The sequence below is a fragment of the Ascaphus truei genome, assembly GCF_040206685.1.
Source record: "Ascaphus truei isolate aAscTru1 chromosome 20 unlocalized genomic scaffold, aAscTru1.hap1 SUPER_20_unloc_2, whole genome shotgun sequence".
Lineage (NCBI taxonomy): Eukaryota > Metazoa > Chordata > Amphibia > Anura > Ascaphidae > Ascaphus > Ascaphus truei.
Genome location: NW_027453858.1, coordinates 305,087 through 328,790, shown reverse-complemented (window position 1 = coordinate 328,790; position 23,704 = coordinate 305,087). Strand labels below are relative to the sequence as shown.

Here is a 23,704-nt window from a genome sequence, read left to right as displayed (position 1 = left end):
GTTATATGTATCAGCGTCCCTGTGTATTATATGTATCAGCGTCCCTGTGTGTTATATGTATCAGCGTCCCTGTGTATTATATGTATCAGCGTCCCTGTGTATTATATGTATCAGCGTCCCTGTGTATTATATGTATCAGCGTCCCTGTGTATTATATGTATCAGTGTCCCTGTGTATTATATGTATCAGCGTCCCTGTGTATTATATGTATCAGCGTCCCTGTGTATTATATGTATCAGCGTCCCTGTGTATTATATGTATCAGCGTCCCTGTGTATTATATGTATCAGCGTCCCTGTGTATTATATGTATCAGCGTCCCTGTGTATTATATGTATCAGTGTCCCTGTGTATTATATGTATCAGCGTCCCTGTGTATTATATGTATCAGCGTCCCTGTGTATTATATGTATCAGCGTCCCTGTGTATTATATGTCTCAGTAATGGTTCCTGTGTATTATATGTATCAGCGTCCCTGTGTATTATATGTATCAGCGTCCCTGTGTATTATATGTCTCAGTAATGGTTCCTGTGTATTATATGTATCAGCGTCCCTGTGTATTATATGTATCAGTGTGTATTATATGTATCAGTGTCCCTGTGTATTATATGTATCAGCGTCCCTGTGTATTATATGTATCAGTGTCCCTGTGTATTATATGTATCAGCGTCCCTGTGTATTATATGTATCAGCGTCCCTGTGTATTATATGTATCAGCGTCCCTGTGTATTATATGTATCAGCGTCCCTGTGTATTATATGTATCAGTGTCCCTGTGTATTATATGTATCAGTGTCCCTATATATTATATGTAACAGTATCCCTGTGTATTATATGTACAGTATCAGTGTCCCTGTGTATTATATGTATCAGCGTCCCTGTGTATTATATGTCTCAGTAATGGTTCCTGTGTATTATATGTATCAGCGTCCCTGTGTATTATATGTATCAGCGTCCTTGTGTATTATATGTACCAGCGTCCCTGTGTATTATTTGTATCAGTGTCCCTGTGTATTATATGTATCAGTGTCCCTATATATTATATGTAACAGTATCCCTGTGTATTATATGTATCAGTGTCCCTGTGTATTATATGTATCAGTGTCCCTGTGTATTATATGTCTCAGTAATGGTTCCTGTGTATTATATGTATCAGCGTCCCTGTGTATTATATGTATCAGCGTCCTTGTGTATTATATGTACCAGCGTCCCTGTGTATTATTTGTATCAGTGTCCCTGTGTATTATATGTATCAGTGTCCCTGTGTATTATATGTATCAGTGTCCCTGTGTATTATATGTCTCAGTAATGGTTCCTGTGTATTATATGTATCAGTGTCCCTGTGTATTATATGTATCAGTAAGTGTCCCTGTGTATTAAATGTATCAGCGTCCCTGTGTATTATATGTATCAGTGTCCCTGTGTGTTATATGTATCAGCGTCCCTGTGTATTATACAGTATGTATCAGCGTCCCTGTGTGTTATATGTATCAGCGTCCCTGTGTATTATATGTATCAGTGTCCCTGTGTATTGTATGTATCAGCGTCCCTGTGTATTGTATGTATCAGTGTCCCTGTGTATTATATGTATCAGTGTCCCTGTGTATTATATGTATCAGTGTCCCTGTGTATTATATGTATCAGCGTCCCTGTGTATTATATGTATCAGCGTCCCTGTGTATTATATGTATCAGCGTCCCTGTGTATTATATGTATCAGCGTCCCTGTGTATTATATGTATCAGCGTCCCTGTGTATTATATGTATCAGTGTCCCTGTGTATTATATGTATCAGCGTCCCTGTGTATTATATGTATCAGCGTCCCTGTGTATTATATGTATCAGCGTCCCTGTGTATTATATGTATCAGCGTCCCTGTGTATTATATGTATCAGCGTCCCTGTGTATTATATGTATCAGTGTCCCTGTGTATTATATGTATCAGCGTCCCTGTGTATTCTATGTATCAGCGTCCCTGTGTATTATATGTATCAGCGTCCCTGTGTTTTATATGTATCAGCGTCCCTGTGTATTATATGTATTAGCGTCCATATGTATTATATGTATCAGCGTCCCTGTGTATTATATGTATCAGCGTCCCTGTGTATTATATGTATCAGCGTCCCTGTGTATTATACTGTATGTATCAGCGTCCCTGTGTATTATATGTATCAGCGTCCCTGTGTATTCTATGTATCAGCGTCCCTGTGTATTCTATGTATCAGCGTCCCTGTGTATTATATGTATCAGCGTCCCTGTGTATTCTATGTATCAGCGTCCCTGTGTATTATATGTATCAGCGTCCCTGTGTATTATATGTCTCAGCGTCCCTGTGTGTTATATGTATCAGCGTCCCTGTGTGTTATATGTATCAGCGTCCCTGTGTGTTATATGTATCAGCGTCCCTGTGTGTTATATGTATCAGCGTCCCTGTGTATTATATGTATCAGCGTCCCTGTGTATTATATGTATCAGCGTCCCTGTGTATTATATGTATCAGCGTCCCTGTGTATTATATGTATCAGCGTCCCTGTGTATTATATGTATCAGCGTCCCTGTGTATTATATGTATCAGCGTCCCTGTGTATTATATGTATCAGCGTCCCTGTGTATTATATGTATCAGCGTCCCTGTGTATTATATGTATCAGCGTCCCTGTGTATTATATGTATCAGCGTCCCTGTGTATTATATGTATCAGCGTCCCTGTGTATTATATGTATCAGCGTCCCTGTGTATTATATGTATCAGCGTCCCTGTGTGTTATATGTATCAGTGTCCCTGTGTATTATATGTATCAGCGTCCCTGTGTATTATATGTATCAGCATCCCTGTGTATTATATGTATCAGCGTCCCTGTGTATTATATGTATCAGTGTCCCTGTGTATTATATGTATCAGCGTCCCTGTGTATTATATGTATCAGCGTCCCTGTGTATTACTGTATATGTATCAGCGTCCCTGTGTATTATATGTATCAGCGTCCCTGTGTATTATATGTATCAGTGTCCCTGTGTATTATATGTATCAGTGTCCCTGTGTATTATATGTATCAGCGTCCCTGTGTATTATATGTATCAGCGTCCCTGTGTATTATATGTATCAGCGTCCCTGTGTATTATATGTATCAGCGTCCCTGTGTATTATATGTATCAGTGTCCCTGTGTATTATATGTATCAGCGTCCCTGTGTATTATATGTATCAGCGTCCCTGTGTATTACTGTATATGTATCAGCGTCCCTGTGTATTATATGTATCAGCGTCCCTGTGTATTATATGTATCAGTGTCCCTGTGTATTATATGTATCAGTGTCCCTGTGTATTATATGTATCAGCGTCCCTGTGTATTATATGTATCAGTGTCCCTGTGTATTATATGTATCAGCGTCCCTGTGTATTATATGTATCAGCGTCTCTGTGTATTATATGTATCAGTGTCCCTGTGTATTATATGTATCAGCGTCCCTGTGTATTATATGTATCAGCGTCTCTGTGTATTATATGTATCAGCATCTCTGTGTATTATATGTATCAGAGTCCCTGTGTATTATATGTATCAGCGTCCCTGTGTATTATATGTATCAGCGTCCCTGTGTGTTATATGTATCAGAGTCCCTGTGTGTTATATGTATCAGCGTCCCTGTGTGTTATATGTATCAGCGTCCCTGTGTGTTATATGTATCAGCGTCCCTGTGTATTATATGTATCAGAGTCCCTGTGTGTTATATGTATCAGCGTCCCTGTGTATTATATGTATCAGTGAGTGTCCCTGTTTATTATATGTATCAGTGTCCCTGTGTGTTATATGTATCAGTGAGTGTCCCTGTGTATTATATGTATCAGCGTCCCTGTGTATTATATGTATCAGCGTCCCTGTGTATTATATTTATCAGCGTCCCTGTGTATTATATGTATCAGCGTCCCTGTGTATTATATGTATCAGTGTCCCTGTGTATTATATGTATCAGTGTCCCTGTGTATTATATGTATCAGCGTCCCTGCGTATTATATGTATCAGCGTCCCTGTGTATTATATGTATCAGCGTCCCTGTGTATTATATGTATCAGCGTCCCTTATGTATTATATGTATCAGTGTCCCTGTGTATTTTATGTATCAGTGTCCCTGTGTATTATATGTATCAGCGTCCCTGTGTGTTATATGTATCAGTGAGTGTCCCTGTGTATTATATGTATCAGTGTCCCTGTGTATTATATGTATCAGCGTCCCTGTGTGTTATATGTATCAGTGAGTGTCCCTGTGTATTATATGTATCAGCGTCCCTGTGTATTATATGTATCAGCGTCCCTGTGTATTATATGTATCAGCGTCCCTGTGTATTATATGTATCAGCGTCCCTGTGTGTTATATGTATCAGCGTCCCTTATGTATTATATGTATCAGTGTCCCTGTGTATTTTATGTATCAGTGTCCCTGTGTATTATATGTATCAGCGTCCCTGTGTGTTATATGTATCAGCGTCCCTGTGTGTTATATGTATCAGCGTCCCTGTGTATTCTATGTATCAGCGTCCCTGTGTATTATATGTATCAGCGTCCCTGTGTATTATATGTATCAGCGTCCCTGTGTATTATATGTATCAGCGTCCCTGTGTATTATATGTATCAGCGTCCCTGTGTATTATATGTATCAGCGTCCCTGTGTATTATATGTATCAGCGTCCCTGTGTATTATATGTATCAGCGTCCCTGTGTATTATATGTATCAGCGTCCCTGTGTATTATATGTATCAGCGTCCCTGTGTATTATATGTATCAGTGTCCCTGTGTATTATATGTATCAGTGTCCCTGTGTATTATATGTATCAGCGTCCCTGTGTATTATATGTATCAGCGTCCCTGTGTATTATATGTATCAGTGTCCCTGTGTATTATATGTTTCAGCGTCCCTGTGTTTTATATGTATCAGTGTCCCTGTGTATTATATGTATCAGCGTCCCTGTGTATTATATGTATCAGTGTCCCTGTGTATTATATGTTTCAGCGTCCCTGTGTATTATATGTATCAGCGTCCCTGCGTATTATATGTATCAGCGTCCCTGTGTATTATATGTATCAGCGTCCCTGTGTATTATATGTATCAGTGTCCCTGTGTATTATATGTATCAGCGTCCCTCTGTATTATATGTATCAGTGTCCCTGTGTGTTATATGTATCAGTGACTGTCCCTGTGTATTATATGTATCAGTGTCCCTGTGTATTATATGCATCAGCGTCCCTGTGTATTATATGTATCAGCGTCCCTGTGTATTATATGTATCAGCGTCCCTGTGTATTATATGTATCAGCGTCCCTGTGTATTATATGTATCAGCGTCCCTGTGTGTTATATGTATCAGTGACTGTCCCTGTGTATTATATGTATCAGCGTCCCTGTGTATTATATGTATCAGTGACTGTCCCTGTGTGTTATATGTATCAGCGTCCCTGTGTGTTATATGTATCAGTGACTGTCCCTGTGTATTATATGTATCAGCGTCCCTGTGTATTATATGTATCAGCGTCCCTGTGTATTATATGTATCAGTGTCCCTGTGTATTATATGTATCAGGGTCCCTGTGTGTTATATGTATCAGCGTCCCTGTGTATTATATGTATCAGTGTCCCTGTGTATTATATGTATCAGCGTCCCTGTGTGTTATATGTATCAGCGTCCCTGTGTATTATATGTATCAGCGTCCCTGTGTGTTCTATGTATCAGCATCCCTGTGTATTATATGTATCAGCGTCCCTGTGTATTGTGTATCAGTAAGTGTACCTGTGTATTGTGTATCAGTGTCCCTGTGTATAACAGCCCGTGTCTCTCTCTGTCCTTCCCTAGTGGATTACTTTGACTTTGGTGCTGGTTTTTACCAGTCCCACAAGCCCACAGGGGAGTTCCTGTTTGACTTTGAAGAGAATGAGCTGTTTCATGTGGATTTGGACACAAAGACGGTGGTTTGGGTCCTGCCCGGTCTGGAGGAACACACAGGATTTGATGTGCAGGGGGCTCTGCAAAACATTAATGTACTGAAATACAATTTAGACGTTATGATAAAGAATTCAAACCGCACGGCAGCTACTAATGGTAAGGAGTATGTTCAGAAGGAGCCCTGACTGTAACAGTTACACGAGTCACAATAATGTCACTTAGAACTTTCCTCACTAACGACACATTGCCTTAATGCTGAGCTCTGTATAGTGTCACAGTATTACTGGTCATTATTATGTTATATTACTAACATCCCCCGCTGCAAAGCTTTGGGAGACTAGTGCCCCAGATTTATACAAACTAACAGGGACCCCATTAAAAGCTTTGGAGTTTGGGCTTTGATAAATCAGGTGCTGTTTCCTGCCAATGTTTTTGCAGCCAGGAGAGTTTAATAAATAATCCCTTATCCTTCTGCAGCATACTGTAACGTTACCTACATCAATACTGCAACAGGGGAAGGAGAAGTCACAGGAAACAGCAGTAATAATATACAGTATGAGTATGGGGAGCCAGGGGCCACATTATATCTCTGTCACAGCTATGGGAAACCCTTACTCTTCTCTTAATGCACAGAATCCATGGTAATAAAGCTATTGTAAAAACAGATTATCATAACAAATTAAAGTTTCTATTTCTCTGTATCTGGGTACATTAGCAGATCAGTACTGTATCTGGGTACATTAGCAGATCAGTGCTGTATCTGGGTACATTAGCAGATCAGTACTGTATCTGGGTACATTAGCAGATCAGTACTGTAGCTGGGTACATTAGCAGCTCAGTACTGTATCTGGGTACATTAGCAGATCAGTACTGTAGCTGGGTACATTAGCAGCTCAGTACTGTATCTGGGTACATTAGCAGATCAGTGCTGTATCTGGGTACATTAGCAGATCAGTACTGTATCTGGGTACATTAGCAGATCAGTACTGTAGCTGGGTACATTAGCAGCTCAGTACTGTATCTGGGTACATTAGCAGATCAGTACTGTATCTGGGTACATTAGCAGCTCAGTACTGTATCTGGGTACATTAGCAGCTCAGTACTGTATCTGGGTACATTAGCGGCTCAGTACTGTATCTGGGTATATTAGCAGCTCAGTACTGTATCTGGGTACATTAGCAGATCAGTGCTGTATCTGGGTACATTAGCAGATCAGTACTGTATCTGGGTACATTAGCAGATCAGTGCTGTATCTGGGTACATTAGCAGCTCAGTACTGTATCTGGGTACATTAGGGGATCAGTACTGTATCTGGGTACATTAGCAGCTCAGTACTGTATCTGGGTACATTAGCAGATCAGTGCTGTATCTGGGTACATTAGCGGCTCAGTACTGTATCTGGGTATATTAGCAGCTCAGTACTGTATCTGGGTACATTAGCAGATCAGTGCTGTATCTGGGTACATTAGCAGATCAGTACTGTATCTGGGTACATTAGCAGCTCAGTACTGTATCTGGGTACATTAGCAGGTGAGTACTGTATCTGGGTACATTAGCAGCTCAGTTCTGTATCTGGGTACATTAGCAGATCAGTGCTGTATCTGGGTACATTAGCAGCTCAGTACTGTATCTGGGTACATTAGCAGATCAGTGCTGTATCTGGGTACATTAGCAGCTCAGTACTGTATCTGGGTACATTAGCAGCTCAGTACTGTATCTGGGTACATTAGCAGCTCAGTACTGTATCTGGGTACATTAGCGGCTCAGTACTGTATCTGGGTATATTAGCAGCTCAGTACTGTATCTGGGTACATTAGCAGATCAGTGCTGTATCTGGGTACATTAGCAGATCAGTACTGTATCTGGGTACATTAGCAGCTCAGTACTGTATCTGGGTACATTTGCAGGTGAGTACTGTATCTGGGTACATTAGCAGCTCAGTTCTGTATCTGGGTACATTAGCAGATCAGTGCTGTATCTGGGTACATTAGCAGCTCAGTACTGTATCTGGGTACATTAGCAGCTCAGTACTGTATCTGGGTACATTAGCAGATCAGTGCTGTATCTGGGTACATTAGCAGCTCAGTACCGTATCTGGGTACATTAGCGGATCAGTACTGTATCTGGGTACATTAGCAGCTCAGTACTGTATCTGGGTACATTAGCAGCTCAGTACTGTATCTGGGTACATTAGCAGATCAGTACTGTATCTGGGTACATTAGCAGATCAGTACTGTATCTGGGTACATTAGCAGATCAGTACTGTAGCTGGGTACATTAGCGGCTCAGTACTGTATCTGGGTACATTAGCAGCTCAGTACTGTATCTGGGTACATTAGCAGCTCAGTACTGTATCTGGGTACATTAGCAGCTCAGTACTGTATCTGGGTACATTGCAGCTCAGTACTGTATCTGGGTACATTAGCAGCTCAGTACTGTATCTGGGTACATTAGCAGATCAGTACTGTATCTGGGTACATTAGCAGATCAGTACTGTATCTGGGTACATTAGCAGCTCAGTACTGTAGCTGGGTACATTAGCGGCTCAGTACTGTATCTGGGTACATTAGCAGATCAGTACTGTATCTGGGTACATTAGCGGCTCAGTACTGTATCTGGGTACCTTAGCGGCTCAGTACTGTATCTGGGTACATTAGCAGCTCAGTACTGTATCTGGGTACATTATAAGCTCAATACTGTATCTGGGTACATTAGCGGCTCAGTACTGTATCTGGGTACATTAGCGGATCAGTACCGTATCTGGGTACATTAGCAGCTCAGTACCGTATCTGGGTACATTAGCAGATCAGTACCGTATCTGGGTACATTAGCAGATCAATACTGTATCTGGGTACATTAGCAGATCAGTACTGTATCTGGGTACATTAGCAGCTCAGTACTGTATCTGGGTACATTAGCAGATCAGTGCTGTATCTGGGTACATTAGTAGCTCAGTACTGTATCTGGGTACATTAGCAGATCAGTACTGTATCTGGGTACATTAGCAGATCAGTTCTGTATCTGGGTACATTAGCAGATCAGTACTGTATCTGGGTACATTAGCAGATCAGTGCTGTATCTGGGTACATTAGCGGAGCAGTACTGTATCTGGGTACATTAGCGGATCAGTACTGTATCTGGGTACATTAGCAGCTCAGTACTGTATCTGGGTACATTAGCAGATCAGTACTGTATCTGGGTACATTAGCAGATCAGTACTGTATCTGGGTACATTAGCAGCTCAGTACTGTATCTGGGTACATTAGCGGCTCAGTACTGTATCTGGGTACATTAGCAGCTCAGTACTGTATCTGGGTAAATTAGCAGCTCAGTACTGTATCTGGGTACATTAGCGGCTCAGTACTGTATCTGGGTACATTAGCGGCTTAGTACTGTATCTGGGTATATTAGCAGCTCAGTACTGTATCTGGGTACATTAGCAGATCAGTGCTGTATCTGGGTACATTAGCAGATCAGTGCTGTATCTGGGTACATTAGCGGATCAGTACTGTATCTGGGTAAATTAGCAGCTCAGTACTGTATCTGGGTACATTAGCGGCTCAGTACTGTATCTGGGTACATTAGCGGCTTAGTACTGTATCTGGGTATATTAGCAGCTCAGTACTGTATCTGGGTACATTAGCAGATCAGTGCTGTATCTGGGTACATTAGCAGATCAGTGCTGTATCTGGGTACATTAGCGGATCAGTACTGTATCTGGGTACATTAGCAGCTCAGTGCTGTATCTGGGTACATTAGCAGCTCAGTTCTGTATCTGGGTACATTAGCAGCTCAGTTCTGTATCTGGGTACATTAGCAGATCAGTACTGTATCTGGGCACATTAGCAGATCAGTGCTGTATCTGGGTACATTAGCAGCTCAGTACTGTATCTGGGTACATTAGCAGCTCAGTACTGTATCTGGGTACATTAGCAGCTCAGTACTGTATCTGGGTACATTAGCAGATCAGTACTGTATCTGGGTACATTAGCGGATCAGTGCTGTATCTGGGTACATTAGCAGCTCAGTACCGTATCTGGGTACATTAGCGGCTCAGTACTGTATCTGGGTACCTTAGCGGCTCAGTACTGTATCTGGGTACATTAGCAGCTCAGTACTGTATCTGGGTACATTATAAGCTCAATACTGTATCTGGGTACATTAGCGGCTCAGTACTGTATCTGGGTACATTAGCGGATCAGTACCGTATCTGGGTACATTAGCAGCTCAGTACCGTATCTGGGTACATTAGCAGATCAGTATCGTATCTGGGTACATTAGCAGATCAATACTGTATCTGGGTACATTAGCAGATCAGTACTGTATCTGGGTACATTAGCAGCTCAGTACTGTATCTGGGTACATTAGCAGATCAGTGCTGTATCTGGGTACATTAGTAGCTCAGTACTGTATCTGGGTACATTAGCAGATCAGTACTGTATCTGGGTACATTAGCAGATCAGTTCTGTATCTGGGTACATTAGCAGATCAGTACTGTATCTGGGTACATTAGCAGATCAGTACTGTATCTGGGTACATTAGCAGATCAGTGCTGTATCTGGGTACATTAGCGGAGCAGTACTGTATCTGGGTACATTAGCGGATCAGTACTGTATCTGGGTACATTAGCAGCTCAGTACTGTATCTGGGTACATTAGCAGATCAGTACTGTATCTGGGTACATTAGCAGATCAGTACTGTATCTGGGTACATTAGCAGCTCAGTACTGTATCTGGGTACATTAGCGGCTCAGTACTGTATCTGGGTACATTAGCAGCTCAGTACTGTATCTGGGTAAATTAGCAGCTCAGTACTGTATCTGGGTACATTAGCGGCTCAGTACTGTATCTGGGTACATTAGCGGCTTAGTACTGTATCTGGGTATATTAGCAGCTCAGTACTGTATCTGGGTACATTAGCAGATCAGTGCTGTATCTGGGTACATTAGCAGATCAGTGCTGTATCTGGGTACATTAGCGGATCAGTACTGTATCTGGGTACATTAGCAGCTCAGTACTGTATCTGGGTACATTAGCAGGTCAGTACTGTATCTGGGTACATTAGCAGCTCAGTTCTGTATCTGGGTACATTAGCAGCTCAGTTCTGTATCTGGGTACATTAGCAGATCAGTACTGTATCTGGGCACATTAGCAGATCAGTGCTGTATCTTGGTACATTAGCTGCTCAGTACTGTATCTGGGTACATTAGCAGCTCAGTACTGTATCTGGGTACATTAGCAGCTCAGTACTGTATCTGGGTACATTAGCAGATCAGTACTGTATCTGGGTACATTAGCGGATCAGTGCTGTATCTGGGTTCTGGGTACATTAGCAGCTCAGTACCGTATCTGGGTACATTAGCGGATCAGTACTGTATCTGGGTACATTAGCAGCTCAGTACTGTATCTGGGTACATTAGCAGCTCAGTACTGTATCTGGGTACATTAGCAGATCAGTACTGTATCTGGGTACATTAGCAGCTCAGTACTGTATCTGGGTACAATAGCAGATCAGTACTGTATCTGGGTACATTAGCAGATCAGTACTGTAGCTGGGTACATTAGCAGATCAGTACTGTATCTGGGTACATTAGCAGCTCAGTACTGTATCTGGGTACATTAGCAGATCAGTACTGTATCTGGGTACATTAGCAGATCAGTACTGTATCTGGGTACATTAGCAGCTCAGTACTGTAGCTGGGTACATTAGCGGCTCAGTACTGTATCAGGGTACATTAGCGGCTCAGTACTGTATCTGGGTACATTAGCGGCTCAGTACTGTATCTGGGTACATTAGCAGCTCAGTACTGTATCTGGGTACATTAGCAGCTCAGTACTGTATCTGGGTACATTAGCGGCTCAGTACTGTATCTGGGTACATTATAAGCTCAGTACTGTATCTGGGTACATTAGCGGCTCAGTACTGTATCTGGGTACATTATAAGCTCAGTACTGTATCTGGGTACATTAGCAGCTCAGTCCTGTATCTGGGTACATTATAAGCTCAGTACTGTATCTGGGTACATTATAAGCTCAGTACTGTATCTGGGTACATTAGCAGCTCAGTTCTGTATCTGGGTACATTAGCGGCTCAGTACTGTATCTGGGTACATTAGCAGATCAGTACTGTATCTGGGTACATTAGCAGCTCAGTACTGTATCTGGGTACATTATAAGCTCAGTACTGTATCTGGGTACATTAGCAGCTCAGTTCTGTATCTGGGTACATTAGCGGCTCAGTACTGTATCTGGGTACATTAGCAGATCAGTACTGTATCTGGGTACATTAGCAGATCAGTACTGTATCTGGGTACATTAGCAGCTCAGTACTGTATCTGGGTACATTAGCGGCTCAGTACTGTATCTGGGTACATTAGCAGATCAGTACCGTATCTGGGTACATTAGCGGATCAGTACCGTATCTGGGTACATTAGCAGCTCAGTACCGTATCTGGGTACATTAGCAGATGAGTACCGTATCTGGGTACATTAGCAGATCAGTACCGTATCTGGGTACATTAGCAGATCAGTACCGTATCTGGGTACATTAGCAGCTCAGTACTGTATCTGGGTACATTAGCGGATCAGTACTGTATCTGGGTACATTAGCAGATCAGTACTGTATCTGGGTACATTAGCAGATCAGTGCTGTATCTGGGTACATTAGCAGATCAGTACTGTATCTGGGTACATTAGCAGATCAGTACTGTATCTGGGTACATTAGCAGATCAGTACTGTATCTGGGTACATTAGCAGATCAGTACTGTATCTGGGTACATTAGCAGATCAGTACTGTATCTGGGTACATTAGCAGATCAGTACTGTATCTGGGTACATTAGCAGCTCAGTACTGTATCTGGGTACATTAGCAGATCAGTACTGTATCTGGGTACATTAGCAGATCAGTACTGTATCTGGGTACATTAGCGGATCAGTACTGTATCTGGGTACATTAGCAGATCAGTACTGTATCTGGGTACATTAGCAGATCAGTACTGTATCTGGGTACATTAGCAGCTCAGTACTGTATCTGGGTACATTAGCAGATCAGTACTGTATCTGGGTACATTAGTAGCTCAGTACTGTATCTGGGTACATTAGCAGATCAGTACTGTATCTGGGTACATTAGCGGATCAGTACTGTATCTGGGTACATTAGCAGATCAGTACTGTATCTGGGTACATTAGCAGCTCAGTACTGTATCTGGGTACATTAGCAGATCAGTACTGTATCTGGGTACATTAGTAGCTCAGTACTGTATCTGGGTACATTAGCAGATCAGTACCGTATCTGGGTACATTAGCGGATCAGTACCGTATCTGGGTACATTAGCAGCTCAGTACTGTATCTGGGTACATTAGCAGATCAGTACTGTATCTGGGTACATTAGCAGATCAGTACTGTATCTGGGTACATTAGCGGATCAGTACTGTATCTGGGTACATTAGCAGCTCAGTACTGTATCTGGGTACATTAGCAGATCAGTACTGTAACTGGGTACATTAGCGGATCAGTACTGTATCTGGGTACATTAGCAGATCAGTACTGTATCTGGGTACATTAGCGGATCAGTACTGTATCTGGGTACATTAGCAGATCAGTACTGTATCTGGGTACATTAGCGGATCAGTACTGTATCTGGGTACATTAGCAGCTCAGTACTGTATCTGGGTACATTAGCAGGTCAGTACTGTATCTGGGTACATTAGCGGATCAGTACTGTATCTGGGTACATTAGCGGCTCAGTACTGTATCTGGGTACATTAGCAGCTCAGTACTGTATCTGGGTACATTAGCAGGTCAGTACTGTATCTGGGTACATTAGCAGCTCAGTTCTGTATCTGGGTACATTAGCAGATCAGTGCTGTATCTGGGTACATTAGCAGCTCAGTACTGTATCTGGGTACATTAGCAGCTCAGTACTGTATCTGGGTACATTAGCAGATCAGTAGTGTATCTGGGTACATTAGCAGATCAGTACTGTATCTGGGTACATTAGCAGCTCAGTACTGTATCTGGGTACAATAGCAGATCAGTACTGTATCTGGGTACATTAGCAGATCAGTACTGTAGCTGGGTACATTAGCAGATCAGTACTGTATCTGGGTACATTAGCAGGTCAGTACTGTATCTGGGTACATTAGCAGCTCAGTACTGTATCTGGGTACATTAGCAGATCTGTACTGTATCTGGGTACATTAGCAGATCAGTGCTGTATCTGGGTACATTAGCAGCTCAGTACTGTATCTGGGTACATTAGCAGCTCAGTACTGTATCTGGGTACATTAGCAGATCAGTACTGTATCTGGGTACATTAGCAGATCAGTACTGTATCTGGGTACATTAGCAGATCAGTACTGTATCTGGGTACATTAGCAGCTCAGTACTGTATCTGGGTACATTAGCAGATCAGTACTGTATCTGGGTACATTAGCAGATCTGTACTGTATCTGGGTACATTAGCAGATCAGTACTGTATCTGGGTACATTAGCAGCTCAGTACTGTATCTGGGTACATTAGCAGATCAGTACTGTATCTGGGTACATTAGCAGATCAGTACTGTATCTGGGTACATTAGCAGATCAGTACTGTATCTGGGTACAATAGCAGATCAGTACTGTATCTGGGTACATTAGCAGATCAGTACTGTAGCTGGGTACATTAGCAGATCAGTACTGTATCTGGGTACATTAGCAGCTCAGTACTGTATCTGGGTACATTAGCGGCTCAGTACTGTATCTGGGTACATTAGGAGATCAGTACTGTATCTGGGTACATTAGCGGCTCAGTACTGTATCTGGGTACATTAGCGGATCAGTACTGTATCTGGGTACATTAGCAGATCAGTACTGTATCTGGGTACATTAGCAGATCAGTACTGTATCTGGGTACATTAGCAGCTCAGTACTGTAGCTGGGTACATTAGCGGCTCAGTACTGTATCTGGGTACATTTGCAGCTCAGTACTGTATCTGGGTACATTAGCGGATCAGTACTGTATCTGGGTATATTAGCAGCTCAGTACTGTATCTGGGTACATTAGCAGATCAGTACTGTATCTGGGTACATTAGCAGCTCAGTACTGTATCTGGGTACATTAGCGGCTCAGTACTGTATCTGGGTACATTACCAGATCAGTACTGTATCTGGGTACATTAGCAGTACAGTACTGTATCTGGGTACATTAGCGGATCAGTACTGTATCTGGGTACATTAGCAGCTCAGTACTGTATCTGGGTACATTAGCGGATCAGTACTGTATCTGGGTACATTAGCAGCTCAGTACTGTATCTGGGTACATTAGCAGATCAGTACTGTATCTAGGTACATTAGCAGCTCAGTACTGTATCTGGGTACATTAGCAGCTCAGTATTGTATCTGGGTACATTAGCGGCTCAGTACTGTATCTGGGTACATTGCAGCTCAGTACTGTATCTGGGTACATTAGCAGATCAGTACTGTAACTGGGTACATTAGCGGATCAGTACTGTATCTGGGTACATTAGCAGATCAGTACTGTATCTGGGTACATTAGCGGATCAGTACTGTATCTGGGTACATTAGCAGCTCAGTACTGTATCTGGGTACATTAGCAGATCAGTACTGTATCTGGGTACATTAGCAGGTCAGTACTGTATCTGGGTACATTAGCAGCTCAGTTCTGTATCTGGGTACATTAGCAGATCAGTGCTGTATCTGGGTACATTAGCAGCTCAGTACTGTATCTGGGTACATTAGCAGCTCAGTACTGTATCTGGGTACATTAGCAGATCAGTACTGTATCTGGGTACATTAGCAGATCAGTACTGTATCTGGGTATATTAGCGGCTCAGTACTGTATCTGGGTACATTAGCGGCTCAGTACTGTATCTGGGTACATTACCAGATCAGTACTGTATCTGGGTACATTAGCAGATCAGTACTGTATCTGGGTACATTAGCGGCTCAGTACTGTATCTGGGTACATTAGCAGCTCAGTACTGTATCTGGGTACATTATAAGCTCAGTACTGTATCTGGGTACATTAGCGGCTCAGTACTGTATCTGGGTACATTAGCAGATCAGTACCGTATCTGGGTACATTAGCGGATCAGTACCGTATCTGGGTACATTAGCAGGTCAGTACTGTATCTGGGTACATTAGCAGCTCAGTACTGTATCTGGGTACAATAGCAGCTCAGTACCGTATCTGGGTACATTAGCAGATCAGTACCGTATCTGGGTACATTAGCAGATCAGTACTGTATCTGGGTACATTAGCAGATCAGTACTGTATCTTGGTACATTAGCAGCTCAGTACTGTATCTGGGTACATTAGCAGATCAGTGCTGTATCTGGGTACATTAGCAGCTCAGTACTGTATCTGGGTACATTAGCAGATCAGTACTGTATCTTTGTACATTAGCAGATCAGTACTGTAGCTGGGTACATTAGCAGCTCAGTACTGTATCTGGGTACATTAGCAGCTCAGTACTGTATCTGGGTACATTAGCAGATCAGTACTGTATCTGGGTACATTAGCGGATCAGTACTGTATCTGGGTACATTAGCAGCTCAGTACTGTATCTGGGTACATTAGCAGCTCAGTACTGTATCTGGGTACATTAGCAGATCAGTACTGTATCTGGGTACATTAGCGGATCAGTACTGTATCTGGGTACATTAGCAGATCAGTACTGTATCTGGGTACATTAGCAGATCAGTACTGTATCTGGGTACATTAGCGGATCAGTACTGTATCTGGGTACATTAGCGGATCAGCACTGTATCTGGGTACATTAGCGGATCAGTACTGTATCTGGGTACATTAGCGGATCAGTACTGTATCTGGGTACATTAGCGGATCAGTACTGTATCTGGGTACATTAGCGGATCAGTACTGTATCTGGGTACATTAGCGGATCAGTACTGTATCTGGGTACATTAGCGGATCAGTACTGTATCTGGGTACATTAGCAGATCAGTACTGTATCTGGGTACATTAGCAGATCAGTACTGTAGCTGGGTACATTAGCAGCTCAGTACTGTATCTGGGTACATTAGCAGATCAGTACTGTATCTGGGTACATTAGCAGATCAGTACTGTATCTGGGTACATTAGCGGCTCAGTACTGTATCTGGGTACATTAGCAGCACAGTACTGTATCTGGGTACATTAGCAGATCAGTACTGTATCTGGGTACATTAGCAGATCAGTACTGTATCTGGGTACATTAGCAGCTCAGTACTGTAGCTGGGTACATTAGCGGCTCAGTACTGTATCTGGGTACATTAGCAGCTCAGTACTGTATCTGGGTACATTAGCGGATCAGTACTGTATATGGGTACATTAGCAGCTCAGTACTGTATCTGGGTACATTAGCGGCTCAGTACTGTATCTGGGTACATTACCAGATCAGTACTGTATCTGGGTACATTAGCAGATCAGTACTGTATCTGGGTACATTAGCGGCTCAGTACTGTATCTGGGTACATTAGCAGCTCAGTACTGTATCTGGGTACATTATAAGCACAGTACTGTGTCTGGGTACATTAGCAGCTCAGTACTGTATCTGGGTACATTGCAGCTCAGTACTGTATCTGGGTATATTAGCAGATCAGTACTGTAACTGGGTACATTAGCGGATCAGTACTGTATCTGGGTACATTAGCAGATCAGTACTGTATCTGGGTACATTAGCGGATCAGTACTGTATCTGGGTACATTAGCAGCTCAGTACTGTATCTGGGTACATTAGCAGATCAGTACTGTATCTGGGTACATTAGCGGATCAGTACCGTATCTGGGTACATTAGCAGCTCAGTTCTGTATCTGGGTACATTAGCAGATCAGTGCTGTATCTGGGTACATTAGCAGCTCAGTACTGTATCTGGGTACATTAGCAGCTCAGTACTGTATCTGGGTACATTAGCGGATCAGTACTGTATCTGGGTACATTAGCGGATCAGTACTGTATCTGGGTACATTAGCAGATCAGTACTGTATCTGGGTACATTAGCAGCTCAGTACTGTATCTGGGTACAATAGCAGATCAGTACTGTAGCTGGGTACATTAGCAGATCAGTACTGTATCTGGGTACATTAGCAGCTCAGTACTGTATCTGGGTACATTAGCAGATCAGTACTGTATCTGGGTACATTAGCAGATCAGTACTGTATCTGGGTACATTAGCAGATCAGTACTGTATCTGGGTACATTAGCAGCTCAGTACTGTAGCTGGGTACATTAGCGGCTCAGTACTGTATCTGGGTACATTAGCAGCTCAGTACTGTATCTGGGTACATTAGCAGCTCAGTACTGTATCTAGGTACATTAGCAGCTCAGTACTGTATCTGGGTACATTAGCGGCTCAGTACTGTATCTGGGTACATTACCAGATCAGTACTGTATCTGGGTACATTAGCAGATCAGTACTGTTTCTGGGTACATTAGCGGCTCAGTACTGTATCTGGGTACATTAGCAGCTCAGTACTGTATCTGGGTACATTAGCAGCTCAGTACTGTATCTGGGTACATTAAAAGCTCAGTACTGTATCTGGGTATATTAGCGGCTCAGTACTGTATCTGGGTACATTAGCAGATCAGTACCGTATCTGGGTACATTAGCGGATCAGTACCGTATCTGGGTACATTAGCAGGTCAGTACTGTATCTGGGTACATTAGCAGCTCAGTACCGTATCTGGGTACAATAGCAGCTCAGTACCGTATCTGGGTACATTAGCAGATCAGTACCGTATCTGGGTACATTAGCAGATCAGTACTGTATCTGGGTACATTAGCAGATCAGTACTGTATCTTGGTACATTAGCAGCTCAGTACTGTATCTGGGTACATTAGCAGATCAGTGCTGTATCTGGGTACATTAGTAGCTCAGTACTGTATCTGGGTACATTAGCGGATCAGTACTGTATCTGGGTACATTAGCAGATCAGTACTGTATCTGGGTACATTAGCAGATCAGTACTGTATCTGGGTACATTAGCAGATCAGTACTGTAGCTGGGTACATTAGCAGCTCAGTACTGTATCTGGGTACATTAGCGGCTCAGTACTGTATCTGGGTACATTAGCAGATCAGTACTGTATCTGGGTACATTAGCGGATCAGTACTGTATCTGGGTACATTAGCAGCTCAGTACTGTATCTGGGTACATTAGCAGCTCAGTACTGTATCTGGGTACATTAGCAGATCAGTACTGTATCTGGGTACATTAGCAGCTCAGTACTGTATCTGGGTACATTAGCAGATCAGTACTGTATCTGGGTACATTAGCAGATCAGTACTGTATCTGGGTACATTAGCGGATCAGTACTGTATCTGGGTACATTAGCGGATCAGCACTGTATCTGGGTACATTAGCGGATCAGTACTGTATCTGGGTACATTAGCGGATCAGTACTGTATCTGGGTACATTAGCGGATCAGTACTGTATCTGGGTACATTAGCGGATCAGTACTGTATCTGGGTACATTAGCAGATCAGTACTGTATCTGGGTACATTAGCAGATCAGTACTGTAGCTGGGTACATTAGCGGATCAGTACTGTATCTGGGTACATTAGCGGATCAGCACTGTATCTGGGTACATTAGCGGATCAGTACTGTATCTGGGTACATTAGCGGATCAGTACTGTATCTGGGTACATTAGCGGATCAGTACTGTATCTGGGTACATTAGCAGATCAGTACTGTATCTGGGTACATTAGCAGATCAGTACTGTAGCTGGGTACATTAGCAGCTCAGTACTGTATCTGGGTACATTAGCAGATCAGTACTGTATCTGGGTACATTAGCAGATCAGTACTGTATCTGGGTACATTAGCAGCTCAGTACTGTATCTGGGTAAATTAGCAGCACAGTACTGTATCTGGGTACATTAGCAGGTCAGTACTGTATCTGGGTACATTAGCAGCACAGTACTGTATCTGGGTACATTAGCAGATCAGTACTGTATCTGGGTACATTAGCAGATCAGTACTGTATCTGGGTACATTAGCAGCTCAGTACTGTATCTGGGTACATTAGCGGATCAGTACTGTATCTGGGTACATTAGCAGCTCAGTATTGTATCTGGGTACATTAGCGGCTCAGTACTGTATCTGGGTACATTAGCAGATCAGTACTGTATCTGGGTACATTAGCAAATCAGTACTGTATCTGGGTACATTAGTGGATCAGTACTGTATCTGGGTACATTAGCGGCTCAGTACCGTATCTGGGTACATTAGCGGCTCAGTACTGTATCTGGGTACATTAGCAGCTCAGTACTGTATCTGGGTACATTAGCAGCTCAGTACTGTATCTGGGTACATTAGCAGCTAGTACTGTATCTGGGTACATTAGCGGATCAGTACTGTATCTGGGTACATTAGCAGATCAGTACTGTATCTGGGTACATTAGCAGCTCAGTACTGTATCTGGGCACATTAGCGGATCAGTACTGTATCTGGGCACATTAGCGGATCAGTACTGTATCTGGGTACATTAGCAGATCAGTACCGTATCTGGGTACATTAGCGGATCAGTACCGTATCTGGGTACATTAGCAGCCCAGTACCGTATCTGGGTACATTAGCAGATCAGTACTGTATCTGGGTACATTAGCAGATCAGTACTGTATCTGGGTACATTAGCAGCTCAGTGCCGTATCTGGGTACATTAGCAGCTCAGTGCCGTATCTGGGTACATTAGCGGCTCAGTACTGTATCTGGGTACATTAGCGGATCAGTACTATATCTGGGTACATTAGCGGATCAGTACTGTAGCTGGGTACATTAGCAGATCAGTACTGTATCTGGGTACATTAGCAGATCAGTACTGTATCTGGGTACATTAGCAGCTCAGTACTGTATCTGGGTACATTAGTGGATCAGTACTGTATCTGGGTACATTAGCAGATCAGTACTGTAGCTGGGTACATTAGCAGATCAGTACTGTATCTGGGTACATTAGCAGGTCAGTACTGTATCTGGGTACATTAGCAGCTCAGTACTGTAGCTGGGTACATTAGCAGATCAGTACTGTATCTGGGTACATTAGCAGGTCAGTACTGTATCTGGGTACATTAGCAGCTCAGTGCTGTATCTGGGTACATTAGCAGATCAGTACTGTATCTGGGTACATTAGCGGATCAGTACTGTATCTGGGTACATTAGCGGCTCAGTGCTGTATCTGGGTACATTAGCGGCTCAGTACTGTATCTGGGTACATTAGCGGATCAGTACTGTATCTGGGTACATTAGCAGATCAGTACTGTATCTGGGTACATTAGCGGATCAGTACTGTATCTGGGTACATTAGCAGATCAGTACTGTATCTGGGTACATTAGCAGCTCAGTACTGTATCTGGGTACATTAGTGGATCAGTACTGTATCTGGGTACATTAGCAGATCAGTACTGTAGCTGGGTACATTAGCAGATCAGTACTGTATCTGGGTACATTAGCAGGTCAGTACTGTATCTGGGTACATTAGCAGCTCAGTACTGTAGCTGGGTACATTAGCAGATCAGTACTGTATCTGGGTACATTAGCAGGTCTGTACTGTATCTGGGTACATTAGCAGCTCAGTGCTGTATCTGGGTACATTAGCAGATCAGTACTGTATCTGGGTACATTAGCGGATCAGTACTGTATCTGGGTACATTAGCGGCTCAGTGCTGTATCTGGGTACATTAGCGGCTCAGTACTGTATCTGGGTACATTAGCGGATCAGTACTGTATCTGGGTACATTAGCAGATCAGTACTGTATCTGGGTACATTAGCGGATCAGTACTGTATCTGGGTACATTAGCGGCTCAGTGCTGTATCTGGGTACATTAGCGGCTCAGTACTGTATCTGGGTACATTAGCAGATCAGTACTGTATCTGGGTACATTAGCAGCTCAGTACTGTATCTGGGTACATTAGCAGATCAGTACTGGGTACATTAGCAGATCAGTACTGTATCTGGGTACATTAGCAGCTCAGTACTGTATCTGGGTACATTAGCAGATCAGTACTGGGTACATTAGCAGCTCAGTACTGTATCTGGGTACATTAGCGGATCAGTACTGTATCTGGGTACATTAGCGGATCAGTACTGTATCTGGGTACATTAGCAGATCAGTACTGTATCTGGGTACATTAGCAGATCAGTACTGTATCTGGGTACATTAGCAGATCAGTACTGGGTACATTAGCAGCTCAGTACTGTATCTGGGTACATTAGCAGCTCAGTACTGTATCTGGGTACATTAGCAGATCAGTACTGTATCTGGGTACATTAGCAGATCAGTGCTGTATCTGGGTACATTAGCAGCTCAGTACTGTATCTGGGTACATTAGCAGCTCAGTACTGTATCTGGGTACATTAGCAGATCAGTACTGGGTACATTAGCAGCTCAGTACTGTATCTGGGTACATTAGCAGCTCAGTACTGTATCTGGGTACATTAGCAGATCAGTACTGTATCTGGGTACATTAGCAGATCAGTGCTGTATCTGGGTACATTAGCAGCTCAGTACTGTATCTGGGTACATTAGCAGCTCAGTACCGTATCTGGGTACATTAGCAGATCAGTACTGGGTACATTAGCAGCTCAGTACTGTATCTGGGTACATTAGCAGCTCAGTACTGTATCTGGGTACATTAGCAGATCAGTACTGTATCTGGGTACATTAGCAGATCAGTGCTGTATCTGGGTACATTAGCAGCTCAGTACTGTATCTGGGTACATTAGCAGCTCAGTACCGTATCTGGGTATATTAGCAGCTCAGTGCTGTATCTGGGTACATTAGCAGATCAGTACTGTATCTGGGTACATTAGCAGATCAGTACTGTATCTGGGTATATTAGCAGATCAGTACCTTATCTGGGTACATTAGCAGATCAGTACTGTATCTGGGTACATTAGCAGAACTACTGTATCTGGGTACATTAGCAGCTCAGTACTGTATCTGGGTACATTAGCAGCTCAGTACTGTATCTGGGTACATTAGCAGATCAGTACTGTATCTGGGTACATTAGCAGCTAGTACTGTATCTGGGTACATTAGCGGATCAGTACTGTATCTGGGTACATTGCAGCTCAGTACTGTATCTGGGTACATTAGCAGCTCAGTACTGTATCTGGGTACATTAGCAGATCTGTACTGTATCTGGGTACATTAGCAGATCAGTACTGTATCTGGGTACATTAGCAGCTCAGTACTGTATCTGGGTACATTAGCAGCTCAGTACTGTATCTGGGTATATTAGCAGATCAGTACTGTATCTGGGTACATTAGCAGATCAGTACTGTATCTGGGTACATTAGCAGCTCAGTACTGTATCTGGGTACATTAGCAGAACTACTGTATCTGGGTACATTAGCAGCTAGTACTGTTTCTGGGTACATTAGCAGCTCAGTGCTGTATCTGGGTACATTAGCAGATCAGTACTGTATCTGGGTACATTAGCGGATCAGTACTATATCTGGGTACATTAGCGGATCAGTACTGTATCTGGGTACATTAGCGGATCAGTACTGTATCTGGGTACATTAGCGGATCAGTACTGTAGCTGGGTACATTAGCAGATCAGTGCTGTATCTGGGTACATTAGGAGATCAGTACTGTATCTGGGTACATTAGCAGCTCAGTACTGTATCTGGGTACATTAGCAGATCAGTACTGTATCTGGGTACATTAGCAGCTCAGTACTGTATCTGGGTACATTAGCAGATCAGTACTGTATCTGGGTACATTAGCAGCTCAGTACTGTATCTGGGTACATTAGCAGCTCAGTACTGTAT

At 42.8% G+C, this 23,704-nt stretch overlaps 1 protein-coding gene across 1 annotated transcript in view; it reads left to right on the top strand.

Annotated features, from left to right (window-relative positions):
* The window catches only part of LOC142474712 (HLA class II histocompatibility antigen, DP alpha 1 chain-like), a 69,684-nt gene that overhangs the window by 823 nt on the left and 45,157 nt on the right, over positions 1-23,704 (top strand). Inside the window, exon 2 of the mRNA XM_075580897.1 lies at positions 5,837-6,082. Coding sequence (XP_075437012.1) covers positions 5,837-6,082 — 246 coding nt within the window. The remainder of the gene's footprint in view (positions 1-5,836; positions 6,083-23,704) is intronic.